General features: G+C 54.1%; 1 protein-coding gene across 2 annotated transcripts in view; it reads right to left on the bottom strand.

Moving 5' to 3' along the window:
* RFX1 (regulatory factor X1) overlaps nucleotides 1-15,078 on the bottom strand; it is a 31,586-nt gene that overhangs the window by 6,149 nt on the left and 10,359 nt on the right. Inside the window, exons 4-12 of one of the 2 annotated variants that reach the window (XM_081135557.1) lie at nucleotides 10,912-11,021; nucleotides 10,607-10,690; nucleotides 9,877-9,984; nucleotides 8,754-8,870; nucleotides 7,628-7,723; nucleotides 6,900-7,277; nucleotides 6,043-6,137; nucleotides 2,668-3,037; nucleotides 77-258 (exon numbers count right to left, since the gene is read on the bottom strand). In XM_081135557.1, coding sequence (XP_080991683.1) covers nucleotides 77-258; nucleotides 2,668-3,037; nucleotides 6,043-6,137; nucleotides 6,900-7,277; nucleotides 7,628-7,723; nucleotides 8,754-8,870; nucleotides 9,877-9,984; nucleotides 10,607-10,690; nucleotides 10,912-11,021 — 1,540 coding nt within the window. The remainder of the gene's footprint in view (nucleotides 1-76; nucleotides 259-2,667; nucleotides 3,038-6,042; nucleotides 6,138-6,899; nucleotides 7,278-7,627; nucleotides 7,724-8,753; nucleotides 8,871-9,876; nucleotides 9,985-10,606; nucleotides 10,691-10,911; nucleotides 11,022-15,078) is intronic. The other variant, XM_081135558.1, reaches the window with a different exon arrangement.

Raw genomic sequence — 15,078 nt, 5'->3', positions numbered from 1 at the left:
ATGATAGGGGTAGCTGAGGCGCTGGAAAACTTGGGGTGGGAAGGTCCTTGTGGCTGTCAGGGGCAGGTGGCCCCACCTGGTGCCTAGACGGCGGGTGCGCAAGCCCATGAAGACAGAGCGGATGAGCTTGCCAAAGGAGGCAGCATTGACGGGTTCCAGCTTCTGCTCCTGGCAGTGCAGCAGGTAGTGGCAGTAGAGGGTGCTCCGTGGTAGGCTCACGCCCTCGGCCGTCTCATAGTTGTCCAGGAGCCACTGGACCTAGGGCCAGAATAGGGATGGAAGAGTGCTAAGAATCGCTTCAGTTTGTCAACTACAGTATTGCCCCTTATCCATGGTTTTGCTTCTTGCAGTTTCAGTCACAATGTGAAAATATTAAATTTCCCCAGCCATCAACACTGTCTGCTCCTGATATCCAATCATTGACATTGTCATGGCTCAATGATCCAGGATCACAGAAGTAATACATCACAAGGTCAGTAGTAGCCTCACACACTAAGTCACAATTCATACATCATTCACTTCACTCCACTTCATCATGTAGGCATTGTATCAGCTCTCATCATCACAAGAAGGTTGAGTACAGTACAATAAGATATTTTGAGAGGGACCACATCCACATAATTTTATTACAATATATTGTTACAATTGTTCTATTTTATGATGTTATTGTTGTGAATCCCTGACTGTGCCTAACTTATAAATTAAACTTTATCATATGTATGTATATATAGGAAAAAATCAGTTTATATAGGGTTCAGGCATCTACTGGGAGTCTTGGAACATACCCCCCCCAGATAAGGCAGGGCTGTAGTAGTACTCATTGCTAATGCTCTCTGTACCTATTTCCAATTGTGATCCTGCCAACCACAATGTAGGGCACATCGTATTACAATGACCCATGGGAACTCTCTAGAACCACATTGTCCAATATAGTCCTGTCAGCCACATACAGCTTTTTATTTATTTATTTATTTAAAATGAGATTTATTCTTTTTTTAAAATAATTTTTAAAAATATATCTTCATTGATATCAGAGAGAGGAAGGGAGAGGGAGAGAGTTGAAACATCAATGATGAGAGAGTCATTGATCGGCTGCCTCCTGCACACCGAGGATCAATCTCCCAACCCAGGCATGTGCCCTGACCAGGAATCGAACCACGATCTCCTGGATCCTAGGTCGATGCTCAACAGCTGAGCCAAGCCCAGCCGGGCACATACAGCTATTGAAATACAAATTTAAATTAACTTATGAGGAGTGAAAAAGGCCAATGTCAAAAGGTCACAGGGAATATGATTCCATTCACAGAACATTCTCAAGTTACAGATTTGGAGAACAGATTTGTGGTTGCAGGGGGTTATGGATGTTGGGAGGGAGGAGGGCAGGATGACTAGGAAGGGTTAGTAGGAGGGAGACCTTTGTGGTGCTGAAACAGTTCTGCATCTTGACTACAGTGGTGGTTTCCCAAATCTGCACACACAGAAGCAGACACCCACACTATACCAATGCTACCTGGCTGGTTGGATACCATACTACAATTACGTCAAATGTAACTAGTGGGGTAACCTGAGAATGGGCCCATGGGATCTCTCTCTCTACTATTTTTGCAGCTTCCTGTGACTCTAAAATCATATCAAAATAGTTTTAAAAAAGCAACTCAACTCAGTTCCTTGGTGACCCCTGCCAAATTTCAAGTGCTTGATAGCCACATGTGGCCACAGGCCTCTGTACTGAGCATCACAGAGAAAACATATCACCAGAGAATGTTCTATTGAACAGCACTGTTCTAGCACAGCATGTTTGCAAACTGTGAGTGTGGACCCATTAGGGGGATCATGAAATCAGTTAGTGGGTCACACCAACATTAAGAAAAACTAGACTAGCCCTTGCTGGGTAGCTCAGTTGGTTAGAGCATTGTCCCAATACACCAACATTGCATGTTCCATCCCAGGTCAGGGTACATACAAGAAGCAACCAATGAGTGCATAAATAAGTGGAACAACAAATCAATGTTTCTCTGTCTCTTCCTTCCTCTATCTCTAAAATCAATAAATAAAATTTTAAAAAGAAAAAAGAAAACTAGACTAGAAGCCAGGCTGCATGGGTACATAGGGGAGGTCCTGCCTTCTGAGAAAGTGTCCATCTTGGTTATGTGGTCCCCAATGGGTGACCATGTGAGAGGACAGTAGTTAAAAAAGTGGGGAAGCCATCGCTCCAGACCCCATGCTCTGAGGACAGAGACCACCCCATGACTACCAGGCCCTGACCCATGGTCACAGAGCTGATGAGGGGCCCGTTTGGGGTTGGGACCCAGGGCTGCCCAAGTGACTAAATGCAGCAGTCTCTGAGCAGAACGAGGTTATTTTGATGTCTTCCAGATGAACAAAGAACATTGCTCAGGGCAGCTCCCCTTATGATGGTGCCTGCTTCTCCTTCTCTTCGCTATCTATCTGCTATTATCGATTATAATCAGAGTAGGTGACCCTTCTTAGGGTACTACCCTAAAAGCTTCATCCATATTAGCTGAGGCTCAGAATCACTTGTTTGAGACCACACAGTGAGAATTTGATCCCAGGCCATTTTCATCTGAGCACTCTAGTGCCAGGCTACCCAGGTGTCTGCAGGGGTCTCCACCACCTGCCTCTGCAGGGGCCAGGATTCGTACTTACAGTAGCTGGTGAGGCACGGGTGGTGTGGGAGTAGGACTGGCTGGCACTGCCCAGCATGTAGCCACCTTGGATCACGTAGGTGCCTGCTCCGCTGCTGCTGCCACTGCTGCCACCACCACTGCCCCCACCACTGGCTCCATTGCCACCACTGCCACCGTTGCTGCTGTTGCTGGCCCCGCCCCCGCTGCTGGTGGGGCTGGCGACAACCTGGCTGCCAGACACGTACATGGGCACGGAGCCGCTGCTGGCCACTGCCTGGGAGGTGGCAGGCGTGCTGACCTGGGTGGCCGTGCCTGCAGCCTCATAGTAGCTGGTGCCTGCTGTCTGCGTGTACAGTGGCGTCTCGGGGTAGGGATAGGTGCTAGAACGGCTGAGAAAGAAGCAAAAGGAGGGGAGTCAGGGGCAAGAGCCAGGCAATTAAGGGACATGAAGGAGGAGGCGCCTACAGGGGTGGCTGGGAGCAGAAAGCCACAACCTGAGTGTTGGACAAGGCAAGCCTGAGTGTCAGACCAGGCACCACCCCAAGTGCTTGATGGGCAAATTTTCACTGAATCCTCAAAGCAGCACCCTGACATGGGAGTCCCTACCTCACATGTGAGGAAGCTAAGACAAAAGGACTAGGTGCCCTGGCAGGGTGGCTTGCAATTGGGGTGCATACAGGAGGCAACCAATTGATGTTTCTCTCTCACATTGATGTTTCTCCTTTCCTCTCTCCCTAAAAAAAAAAAAAAAAAAATCAATAAAAAAAACATATCCTCAGGTGAGGATAAAAATAAAACAAAACAAAACAAAAACACCTGCCTCCCAAAGATTATTTTTAAAAAGGAAGTTTAGGTAACTTGCAACAGGTCACATACTTCACTCAATAAAAAAAAAATTATTGAGCACTTATTGTATGCTGGTATGGTACTGTACTAGGCACTTGCAATTGGGTGAGACAAAAAAGGCCCCGCGTGGGGGAGTTAATGTTCTAATTGGGGAGCTGGAAAAGCAGCCTATTGCAAAGGTAAATTGAGAGCACTTCAGAAGTGCCCCGGAGGAGAAGAAGACTGGAAGGGGGAGGCTCTACTAAATCCAGTGGCCACCCTGAGTGCAGATGCATTTTCTTTGGATCCAGCGATCTATTCTGCCCTGGAGAGTTCTCCAGCTATCCCAGGACCTGCCTCAGATGATGCTGGCTCAAGGCTGCAAATCATAGCAAGAAAGTAAAAATGACTGTCGGTTCATCTTTAGGGGCTAAGTAAAAGGTGGAGAAATTCTACATAGGGGTGAGTGGAAGAGGGAGGAGGAGGAAGGTCTCATGGTCCCACCAAAGAACAAGTTCCAAAACATTCCAATAGGTGAAAAGAGGAGGAAAGGGTGCAGATGATGTCTTAGTAATAGAGGGGAGACTAAGCAGAATTTCATATCTACACCTGCCATCTATATGCCATCTATGGGGGTGGAGAGGGGATGGGCAGGGGCACCTCTCTTGCTGCCTCACTGGACATCACTGGACATAGTTTTGATTTTTGAGCCCTCTTAACATACTAGTGATTAAAAATAACATTAAATTTTACAAATCCAAAAAGGTAGGAAGGCTAGTATGGGATAGCCTGGCTCAGAAGGAACTGTTGGAGCCATCTCATGAAGAGGAAGCAGAAGAGGGAGCCTTGTGGGCCTCTGGGGGCAGCCAGGAGAGGGAGTTGGTGGGTCCAAGAGTAGTGAGAGGTATGATCACTGGAGGTGTGTGGCCCTGCCCGTCACCTTAATCCAGATCTCGATCACTGTGCACAGGTTCACATCTATAACATGACTGACACCAAGGGTGTGTGACCCTAACTGGCACTAGCAAGTGCCTACCCCTTCCAGTGGCAAGGACCACAGCCAGGACCAGCCCAGTTCCCCACATGCAACAATTGCTCCAAAAGAATGTTGCTCTGGCAGCTACTTGTTGACTGACTGAATGAATGAATGTATGCATCCTTGATATTGGCCTGGACAGGGCCAGGGACAGAGGCACAGGGGCTGTGGCTTTTGCCAGGGTGGGGATCAAGGCCAGCCAAGGGCTGGGAACATAGTAACAATCCATTTTGAAGAAAAAAGAGAAGATACATTGCCCTAAGAACTTCATATAGCAGAAAAATCTGATGGTAACGATGGACCACATGGCATCTCACATACTATAATCACAGAGGGGAGAATTCAAAGAAAAGCAAGGGACAGATGCTACCAAGGGAAGCAGATGGAGACACCCTGGGACCCCAGGCCTGGGTCCATGGCTCAGCTCTGATTCTGACATCCTAGTGGTCCTTGGGGCCTGTCTCCTCTCTGTAATGCCCCTCTGTGGTCCCTCCCAGCAATGCTTAAATGCACAGCTAGGAGACTGGCAGCATTAGAAATATATCAAGAGAACTGTGAGGTAGCTGGACACCATGAACCATGACTCAGGTGCTGGGGCCATGCCCCTGGAGGTAGCCACAGCGTCATGATCCAGGAACCAAGCTAAGCATGGTCCATGAGCCAACCTACCACCAGCGTCACGCCCACAGGGAAAGGTGGCAGAAATATAAGAAAAATCAGAAAAATGCAAAGAAAACCAAATGAAGCTTCTAAAAACTGAAACAACAGTTACTACAGTCCTGGAATTATTACTATGGGGGATGGAAGAGGGAAAGTGGCATGTGGAGGATCCCAGGCTGGGGCTAGGGCAGGTCTGGGGCATGGTATTAATGCTGTGCCATGTGCAGTACCAGGGAGTGGAAGTCACCTATGTGTCAGCTGAGTGGGGCCTGGCTTTATTATTCATGCTACGTCCACACAGTGGAGTACTGCACAGTGTTAAAGAGAGTGACCGGGACCCATCTGAGCAAATAAGAGGATGAGGTTCGAGATACATATTGGGGAAAGAAATAAGGGATAGAACATGCTCCCTCTATTTTTGAACATAGAAAGGGTAGTTTCTATTCTCAGAGTCTCTCTAGAAGGAAATAAAAAACAGGTCAGAGTGCCCCCATGGGGCAGGGTGGGGGTTAAAGAGTGAAGGCAATTTCTTTTTCACTGTTTAACATTTCCTGTTATTTAGACATTTTTATCTTGTAAAACTTTTAATTAAAAAAAATTTTTTTGGGGGGTGGGCTAAAAACCAGGCCCATCTGACCCCAAAGCCCTAAACTATGCTGGATCCCTTTCCCAACCTATAAGGGTCCTCCCTGCTTTACCTTTGCCTGGTGGCTGCTGGAGCACCTGCCACCTGTCTGTCATCAGAAGCCTTGAAGGCTGTCTCGTCCCCTGGGGGCTGGGACTGGGCCCTCCAGTCCTGGGGAGTCCCGAGCAGACCTATGATCCTAATCCTGTCTCTTCCCCCAGCTTCCCCCCCCCCACACACACACTCACATGGCACTGGTTGTATAGCTGGCGTCGCCACCCTCCACATACTGCACTTGGCTGGAGTACACATGTGGAACAGGTACCTGCTGGAGCTGCTGCACCTGTCATGGGACAAAGAGCATGCAGAGGGTCAGAGGTGAGCCCACTCCTCCGCCTCTGCCTCTAAAGGGCTGGTGGCAGCCCCGCCTCTCCTGGACACCTGGCTCCCAGGCTGAAAGGCTGCACTTCTAGGCTCTCTAAACGCACAGTAAACAGGACCAGGAGTCAGAAGCCCAGGAACTGCAGCCTCTGCCAGGGCTGGGAATCAGGCAGAGTTGTGTCAGAAGCCAGGACTCTGCTCTGATTAGGGACAGCAAGGGTGGGGCCTGAGGTGGGGCAGACAGAGGGGGAGCCCAGACAGGGTTCTACTGTGGATGTGAAAGCTGGACCCCAGGTGCAGAGCCAAGCACTGGGACAAGGCTGTTGCTAAAGCCAGAGCCTGGAACTATAGACAGTGCCTTGTGGATGGAGTCTGTATCAGGGACTGAACCCCAGTCTGCAGGGATGGGGCCTGGAAATCATGTACAGGATTTAGGGGCGGAGACAGTGTCCAGGCGTGGGGCCCGGTTTGTGGGACGGAACCTGGAACTACGCACAGGGCTTTAGGGGCGGGGCTCGCGTTCCCCACCCTTACCCGCCTCCACCCGTCTGTAAGGGCAGAGCCTGGGACCTGGGACGGGCTTTGGGGAGAGGGTCAAAGGTGGTTCCCCAGACTGGCTGGTAGAGGTGGGGTGTCCAGGGCCTAAGGGGCCGGGCGCAGGCCGGGGCCGGCGGATCCCGCCCCCGCCCGCCCCTTGTCCCCCGCCAGTGTGTCGGGGACCTACTTTGAGGGCCGTGGCAGCCGTGCCGAACACTAGCACCTGGGGGACTCTCTGGATCCTGACCCTCTGGTCTGGGCTGGCTCGGGCCGGGAGCCCGGGCAGTGGCTCGAGGACCACTTTCTGCTGCGGCAGGAGCAGGTGTGGGGGCAGCACGCCCACCAGCTCCACCCACTGCTCGGTGCCCGGTTCGTAATGGGGCGTCGGCAGCTCGGGGCTGCCTAGCTGCGGGGCCTCGCCGCTGCACGTGGGCTGGAGCGACGGTGGCTCCTGGGCCAGCGCGCCGGGCCCAGGCGTGGGCGGCCGGGGTGGTGGCTCCGGCGGCGGCGTGGGCCTGGGCTCTCGCTGCTCTGCCTTCCTAGCGGGAAACTGACTGCCTGAGCTCTGGAGGACAAACAGAGACACTGGCGGGTAACCAGGGCTGCTGCGGGCGGGGCTCCAGGCCTCCGCTGCCCACCGGATGCTGAGCTCACGCAGCAACCCGACCAGAAGATCCCTGCTTCGTGTCTCAAGGACATGAGACTCCAGATTATTCTCTTAGCAAATAGACATGTGCTAGGTGCCAGGGAAGGGGAAGCCCACAGCCAGAGGTGGAGCCCAGAGTGGGGCTAGACCCTTGAGGACCCCAGGGGTGGCTCCATTCCCTCCCTGCGGCCTGAGGGGCCTGCACCCCTCCCCAGCCCAGACCAGGACCAGCCCCAGTTTGCCCAGAGGCAGGTGGGGGAGATATGTACCTCTTGAGCCACATGGACTGGCTGGAGCCCCTGCACTGTGAGTGGCTGCACTGGGCTGGCTTTGGGTGCCTGTGGAGTGGCCTGGACCACAGACCTCTGGGGAGGGAAAAGGGAATCAGACCTCGGTAATGATGGTGGCAAACCCCTCCCTAGCACCCACCCCTGCCCACATGCACTCATGTAAGCCTGAGAGCAGCCTGGTAAGAAAGAGGCCACCTTCTCCAGCTTCATTACCACATTGACTCTGGGCAGTTACAGGTGTGGAACCCAGGCTCAGCAAGGCAAGGCTGAGGGGAAGTGACAGGGCTGAGTTGAACTAGGAACTGACAGGGAGTCCCTGCTCTCTACTTCCACTCCCTTCAGGCTTATCCCACACTTCCATGTCCAGGATTCCCAATGTCCTCATTTCCATGCTATGGCAGGGATTCAGGTATCACCTTCAGGGCACAGTGAGGGACAGGCTGGGGGTGGGTAGGTGGGGGGTTGGTGAGTGGTAGAGCACAGATTCAAATCCAGATCTGGAGGTTCAGAGGGGCTGTGGTGTCAGACAGAACATCTGTTGAATCCTTTGGGGTACAGTTCTGCTTTCCTCTGGGGAGGGGATCTATGGCTTTTATCTGGTTTTCTGAGGGTTGGGAAAGCACCAATTTCAGTGGTAACAAACAGTTGACAGACAACCCTCACCTCTCACCTAACCTGCTCTGGGTGCCCTGGCTGGTGGCTCAGAGCACCACCTCCTCCAGAATGCTGGAAATAGATTTAGAGGCTAGGGCCTCTCCCTGAGTCTCTTAGGAGTGAGCCAGGACTTGGCCTTGGGGCTCCTCCAGGCAAATGGACCCAAAGAGGCCAAAGTTGTTTCTCAAAGCTTCCAGTGTCTGCTCAGTGTTAGGTGCCTCCCACAGGACCACATTTCATCCTCACAGCAGCTCCAACCACACTGACCCCAGGCCCCAGGGCAGAAGACATTATTTAGATGAGGATGCTGGATCTGGAGAGAGGCAGAAGCGCTTGCCAAAGGTCCAGGTGGCAGGACTCCCATCTGCCCAGCTCTCACAGCCCTAGGAGGCTGCAGAGGCCGCCTGGCCAGGAACCCTCGCCCCAGCTGCCGCCCGCCTTGGCCTGGCACCTCTTGGGTGACAGGGACACTCTGCTGGATGCCGTGGACCTGCAGCTGCTGTGGTACCGTGCCCGTGGGGGCCCCAGCCGTCTTGCTGGAGGAGCTGTTGGCCTGCACTGGCGACCGCTACAAGGAAAGAAGACACGGAGTGTTGCCTGGAGCATCCGGGCCCTGACAAAATGCTTCTCAGGAGGACTATCCCCAAGAGCTGTTGGGAAAGGCAACAGCCAGTGGGGGCATGTGCCAACCATCTAAGCTGTTAACGGGCTCCATTCTGTACACTCAAATGCCTAGTCCTGGCCACAAGCCGCAGTCACCACTGGGTAAGACTGGGGTTTCAGCCCAGAGGTGTTGGTAAGCAGACCCATCTTCCCCAGTGAGGATAGCCGGACTCCAGCCTCAGCTCAGGGGCCATCTGCAGCCCCAAGGTGAGGAAAGATAGGTAAGGGAATACCTAATTTCCAGATATGCTGAGGCACAGATGGCAATGAACATGCCCCAGAGCTACATAGCTATGAATGGTGGCACCAGGCACTGCCCCCAGGCCAGTTTGCTACAGAGCCCCTTTGAGTTCTGGGCCATGCTGGTATCATTAGCTATTTTATATGAAGAAAACTCTGGGCACAGAAGGCTCTGAAGGCCTTCCCAGAGTGCCCCAGGAGTGCCTCAGAGTGCCCTCTGAGCTGGAGGGTCTGAACTCAAGCTCCTAATGTGGACACCCATGCTCCAGCCCCAAGGCACACCTGCCTGCCTCCAACACTCTTGAAGATATTGAGGGTTCCTAGATTCCACCCTATGGTCTGAGGAAGAGCCTCTACCCACCCTATAGAGGGAAGGACTACTTTGCCTCCTACAATACATTCTTGAGCTGGAGCTGAGAGGCCCATCTCAACCTGCTATGGGGAAGGGAGCCAACTCCATCTCCTGAAGGTAGCAGGACCAGGAATGGGGCAGCCAAGCCACTCTGCCTGGGGTCAAAGAGGTATCAGAGATGGGAGTGGGGAGGACTGGAGGATTCTGGAGGAGCAAATGGGCTTGTGGGGCAGACAGGAGCTCCAAGTATATTATGAGGGTACATAGCTAACCTGGGGAGAGAGGAGTGGGGAAGGTAGCTGACAGGGCCACCACCTACCTCAGGGGGTGAGTGCACCTGCTGGGTGCCATGCACCGTCAGGGAGACCTGGCCTGCTTTGACACCTGGAGCTGTGCTCTGCACTACCAGCCGCTGCGTGGGGAGAGCCTAGAGCCCGGAGGGAGAAGGACCACAGTTCACTGAAGACAGTCTATACAGTTTAAACGACGATTAATGAGCAACTGTGCTGAGCCAGGCAACATCCTAGTACTGCATGCTTAGCTCACGGAACCTCCCAGACAGCACAGTCTCAGCATAGCAAATGTCCTTGCCTGAGGTCTTGGAGCCCATAAGCAACAGAGCCAGGGTTTATGTCAGGGAGCCTCACTCTTGAACCTGACAGGGCTGTCCTGGTCTGTGCTGAGGCAGGCACAACACCTGTAGCCTTCCAAGTGACAGAGCACAGAGCCCTTGCAGTCCCTGTGCTGGCTACAGGCTGTCAGCACCTAACTGGTCTTGGGTTCTCTGCCTGGGGATATCAGAATGGCCCTGCAAGCTACCTTCCTTACGGCCAATCCATAATTCTTTCTGTTAAGGTGACTTGTGTGGCTCCTCCTTCCCTGATGAGCCCTGACTGACATAGCCTCACTGGCTGGAAGCTGTGGGTGGGGCAGCCCTGTATGGGCTCATGTCCTGGATGCTGGTGAGGGCAGATCCCCGAAGGCTATCAAGGGTTGGTTCTGCACCCTGGGGAGGCCATGAAGGCCAGGGCCAGATGTGGCAAACTTACCTGCTGGGGCACAGGGATGTTGGTGAGCTGGAGGGGTGACATGTGACCTGGCTTGGCCTGCACACTCGTCTGGACCAGTAGCCGCTGTGGGGGCAAGAAGGCAGGCCATGAGCTGTGTTGATTTCCCCAGGAGGCCCAGTCCAGGTGGGTGGAGGGATAGCTGAAGTGAACATCTTGATAAGGACAGGTAAGCAGATGGCTTTGGCAGCAGATCAGGGAGGGAAGGCCAGGTACCCTCAGCCACAGCCCCTACTGCCTCCCTCACGTGCCCTCCCCACCTGCCCCTGGGAAGGAGTGCACCCTACCTGCTGGGTGCCTTGCACCTGCTGAACCACCTGGGTGGGGACTCCAGTCTGGCTGGCCGTGGAGCCTGGGCTAGCCTCCGACACAGTCTCGCTGGCCCGCATGGCACCTTCTGGGAGGAGGAATCACAGGGTCAGCTCTGTCTCTGCTCCCACCCTAAGCCTGAGCTCATCTGGATGGGATGACGCAGTGTGAGGCAGATCCATGATGGGACCAGGCCTCTGCAGGAGTACTGCCTGCCATCTGGCCTGCCCTGCCCATGCCCACTGGGGTGCAGGCCAGGAGGACCCTTAACTTCCAGAAGCAACCCCACCCCCACCTTCCTAATCCCAAAGCCAGACCAAAAGGGGTGACTAGATAGCCATGATACAGTGGCGGCCCAGAGGACTAGACCCCCTTTTCCCAACAGACAGGACTTGTAGACAGGCAGTGACTGGCCTACTACCTCGGTAGCTCTGGAAGAACAAAAGTGCTGGAGCCACCTACGCTGAGATGACCTCTGGCTTCCCAGGAACCGCGGTGATTAGAGGAGTGGCCCCAGAACCTTTATGGCCAATGGCTGACAGCCCCCTCCCTCTTCACTGTCCCAGCCTTTCTGTCCTCATTGGGGTGGGAGCAGGCTCGTACTCACGCTGAAGGGCAGCCGAGAAGAGGCAGTCATAGAACATGGTGCCCACCTCACTGTCCATCCCCCCACCTCCTGTGTCCAGGGGAGCCTGCCCTGTGCTTCTCACTCCTGGCCCATCTCTTCAGGAACAGCAGGGCACAAAGGCGGGTTTATACCTACAACCTTGGAGAGCTAATCCCCCCAGTAGATGCAGAGCTCCCAGCTGCCCTCTTGGAATAAACACTCCCCTCCCAGCAGGCGTGGCTAAACAGGGCCTTTTAGGGGCTGGGACTGGGACTGCACTGCAGGGTCAGGAGGGAGGCTGGTACCCAGAGATGCTATGAGACAGGTGCAGGTACAGTTTCATGCACATCTCACTGAGTGATTAACAAGGGCTGGGGGGTGAGGACGTGAAGGGTGAGTGTTCCTGAAAGATGCGAGTTCAGAGAAACTCACCCCAGCCAGGAAACCACTTTTCCTGCCCCTTTGTGTGGCCTGATTTGCTCCCAGCAGTTCCAGAGGTTGGGGTGGGGCTGGGAGTACACATGTGCCTGCTCTCTAGTGTGCTCCCACAAGCAGCTAGGGTCCCAGCTCCACTTCCTGGGTCCCCTAGCAAGATTGCAGGGTGGTAGACAAGGAGGGCTAGGATTATCTATAGTGCTTCTGGTGCCCCAGGAGATGCACTAGGGTCTTCCTAGATAGCTGGAGATGGAAAGAACGTTATTACCCCTGATCTCAGATACAGCTACAGAGACTGGAAGAAAGGAAGTAACTTGACCAAGGTCATTCTGCTGGGAACAGGCAGGCCAGGACACAGGCCCATATCTGTGCCTACATGAACACACCATGCATGGAACCTAGAGTCACAGGTCATGCCTGGGCTGAGGCCCCAAGGGTAGTGGTGTGCAGACTCAGGCTTGTGGGTACAGGGGCCTATGGGGACAACACAAGGTTCAGAGCATCCCAGGGTGGGGCTCAGCCTCCAAAGGAAGGAGCTGGGCCTCAGCCATGTGGGAATACCAGGAAAAAGGCCTAGCCAGGGCAAAAGGGCTGTCCCAGGTAGATGCAAATACCTCAGGGACCAAGTCTGGAGCAGAGCACGTGAATGTGTGTGTGTTAGGTAGTGGGGAGTAGTGGCCAGATGTGGGAGGAAGTGTTGGGGGAAGCCTCCCATTGGCCACATGTGGGGCAGTCGTTAGGATAACCCCAGGCATACTCAGCCAGCTGCTTCTGCAGCCAGTTCCAGAAAGCACAGATTCCTGTTTTGCTGGAATCTTCCCTTGCATCCACATAGGCTTCCCTGAGCCATGAGGGAGAAGGCCCTTACTGAGACAGCCCCCTGGAAGAAACCTGAGAAAACCCTGAGTCACATGAGGAGCCCAGCACACCTGGGTGTCTGTGGGACACAGGGAGCCAGCCCCAGGCCAAGAGATGACACCAACCGAGGTGGCCCATGGCAGGTTTGGCCTCGCGCAGGGTGGGCAGTGGGGGTGGGCTGGCCCCAGACACCTCCTAGGCCCAGGGCTCTGATGAAAAAGGCCAAAGCTGATCCTTGAGCGGGACCCTCAGAAGATCAGACATCTGCCTGGGACAACTGTCTTGCCCATCTTCTGCCCTGGGGTGGCCCCCAAGGCTGGGACATCCCCTCCCATGTCTGCCAGGCCAGTAAGGCAGGCTGGGCTGCAGGAAGATGAGCAGGTAAGGTTTCAGAGTCTATTCCTCAGGTGAGGGGCTTCCTGTGCGCCCTGTGTGCCTGTGTCTTGCCCAAGATGTGTGTGTGGGAGTGGGGAACGTGGAGTCTGAGAGCGTCTGCATCTGTCTGTCTGCCATCTCCATTCTAGGATGTGCATGAGATCAGGGAGGGCCCCACTGTCTCAAGTCTCTAGTCAGGAAGTGGCAGCTGATTTCCTGTCCCTCAATATGATGAGTGTTTCATCTTCCCTGGGCCCTACACTTCCCCTTCAAGACCTATTCATACCTCAAATGTCACGAGCTACTTGGGGGAAGCTGAGAGAGGCTCATTCTCCATGGACCATAGATTGGGCAGTCTGGCCCTCTCCCTACTAATCCTTTGCTACCAGGGATGGTTTCAGTCAGGGGATCTTGGGGGGCGGGGGGAGAACCTCTGGGTCTCTGCTGCCCCCATGATCTTGGGTCCCTTTTCTGTCCTGACTTCAGTTTCCCCATCTGTGGGGAAACCATGCATCCCTACCCTCCATGTCCCTCTCTCAAACACAAGTCTTTTGGACTCCCAAGGAGTCCAAGTGAGAGAGAAGCAGGGAAGAGAGGCTAGAAATGGTCCCCCTTCAGCCTAGCCCCATCCCTGGTGGGCAAGCAGGCTTGGTTTCACTGTCCTGGGGACACTGCCAGGACCCATACAGCCCTCCTCCCACCTTGAGTTTCTGGCGAAGAGTCTGGTGGCTCTGAAGATGGGATTCATGGATCTAGAGGATTGTTTCTGAGTAGGGAAACTTGAGCTGCTTTCCCATCACCTCCAAAGTCACCTTAGGGCAGAGCCCACAAGGAGAGAGCTGGATGACCTATCTTCTAGTGCTGCCTTGGCTAGCTGCCAGCCTGGGCTCCAAGTCTAGATCCAGGCCCTTCCCTGCCCCCTCCCTGAGACTCCCTGGGTCCCTGGTCAGCTCAGATTGCTTCTGGCCCTGGAGGAGCCCCAGGTACCTTCTGCATTTGCTGGTGTCACTTATCTCCCCCCCTCCGCCCCAGAACTGGCTCACATGGCCCAAAGGCCACCCATAGATACAAAGAGACACTAACATAGGAGAGGGTCACAGAGGGCCCCCCTAGGAAATCCCTTCAAGGGAATAGAGAAGGGGTCGACAGAGCAGCAAGTACAGTTGCAGGGCAGCAGTCAACCTCCCATTCCTCAAAACACATCTAGGAAGCATCGTCCAGTCACCCTTCTGGGGACAGGCTCACTCCTGCCAGAGTCAGGAGCAGAGGGAAAAAGAAATCTCCCAGGACCACTGCAGAAGATGATTAAGCCACCACCAGAGAAGGGATCCCAAGAGTCATGCCAATAGCTCAGAGCACCCTGTAGCATGGTGGGAGGACTGGAGGTAGAGGAATGAAGGCCACCTCCCCAGGCCCCACAGCTAGCAAGAGTCCTGCCGAGACCCAAAAGACCACGCATAACCTTGACCTCTAAGCACAGGGCCTCCCTGGGGTAGTGTCAGAAGGAGCTAGAGGAGCAAAAGGAAAGAGAAGAGGTGGGCTTGGATTTGGGGAGTTCTGGGGCCCAGAGTTGTGTGCCCATTCTAGACCCTTACTCTAAAGACCCTGGACCAGAAGGTAGCTAAAGCCAGCACCCACAAGCTCCAGGGCCAATCAATGCCCTAGAACTGGGCAAAGCCCTCCAGCTGTGCCAGACAAGGCCTCCACCTGCTCTTGGTGGCCCAGAGTCTGACTGATTGTGAGGGCTGCACTGGGTCAGGCCAACATTCATGTGGGCGTTCACCAGTCATTCCACAAAGATTCAGTAGACAGAGCCCCGCCCTCATGGATAATGGAGGTGGACGTCGTCATTGTCATCACTTCAGGTGGT

Source organism: Miniopterus schreibersii (assembly GCF_964146895.1).
Source record: "Miniopterus schreibersii genome assembly, chromosome: 4".
NCBI lineage: Eukaryota > Metazoa > Chordata > Mammalia > Chiroptera > Miniopteridae > Miniopterus > Miniopterus schreibersii.
The sequence above is the reverse complement of the archived record's forward strand: the minus strand, read 5'-3'. Positions and strand labels throughout refer to the sequence as shown.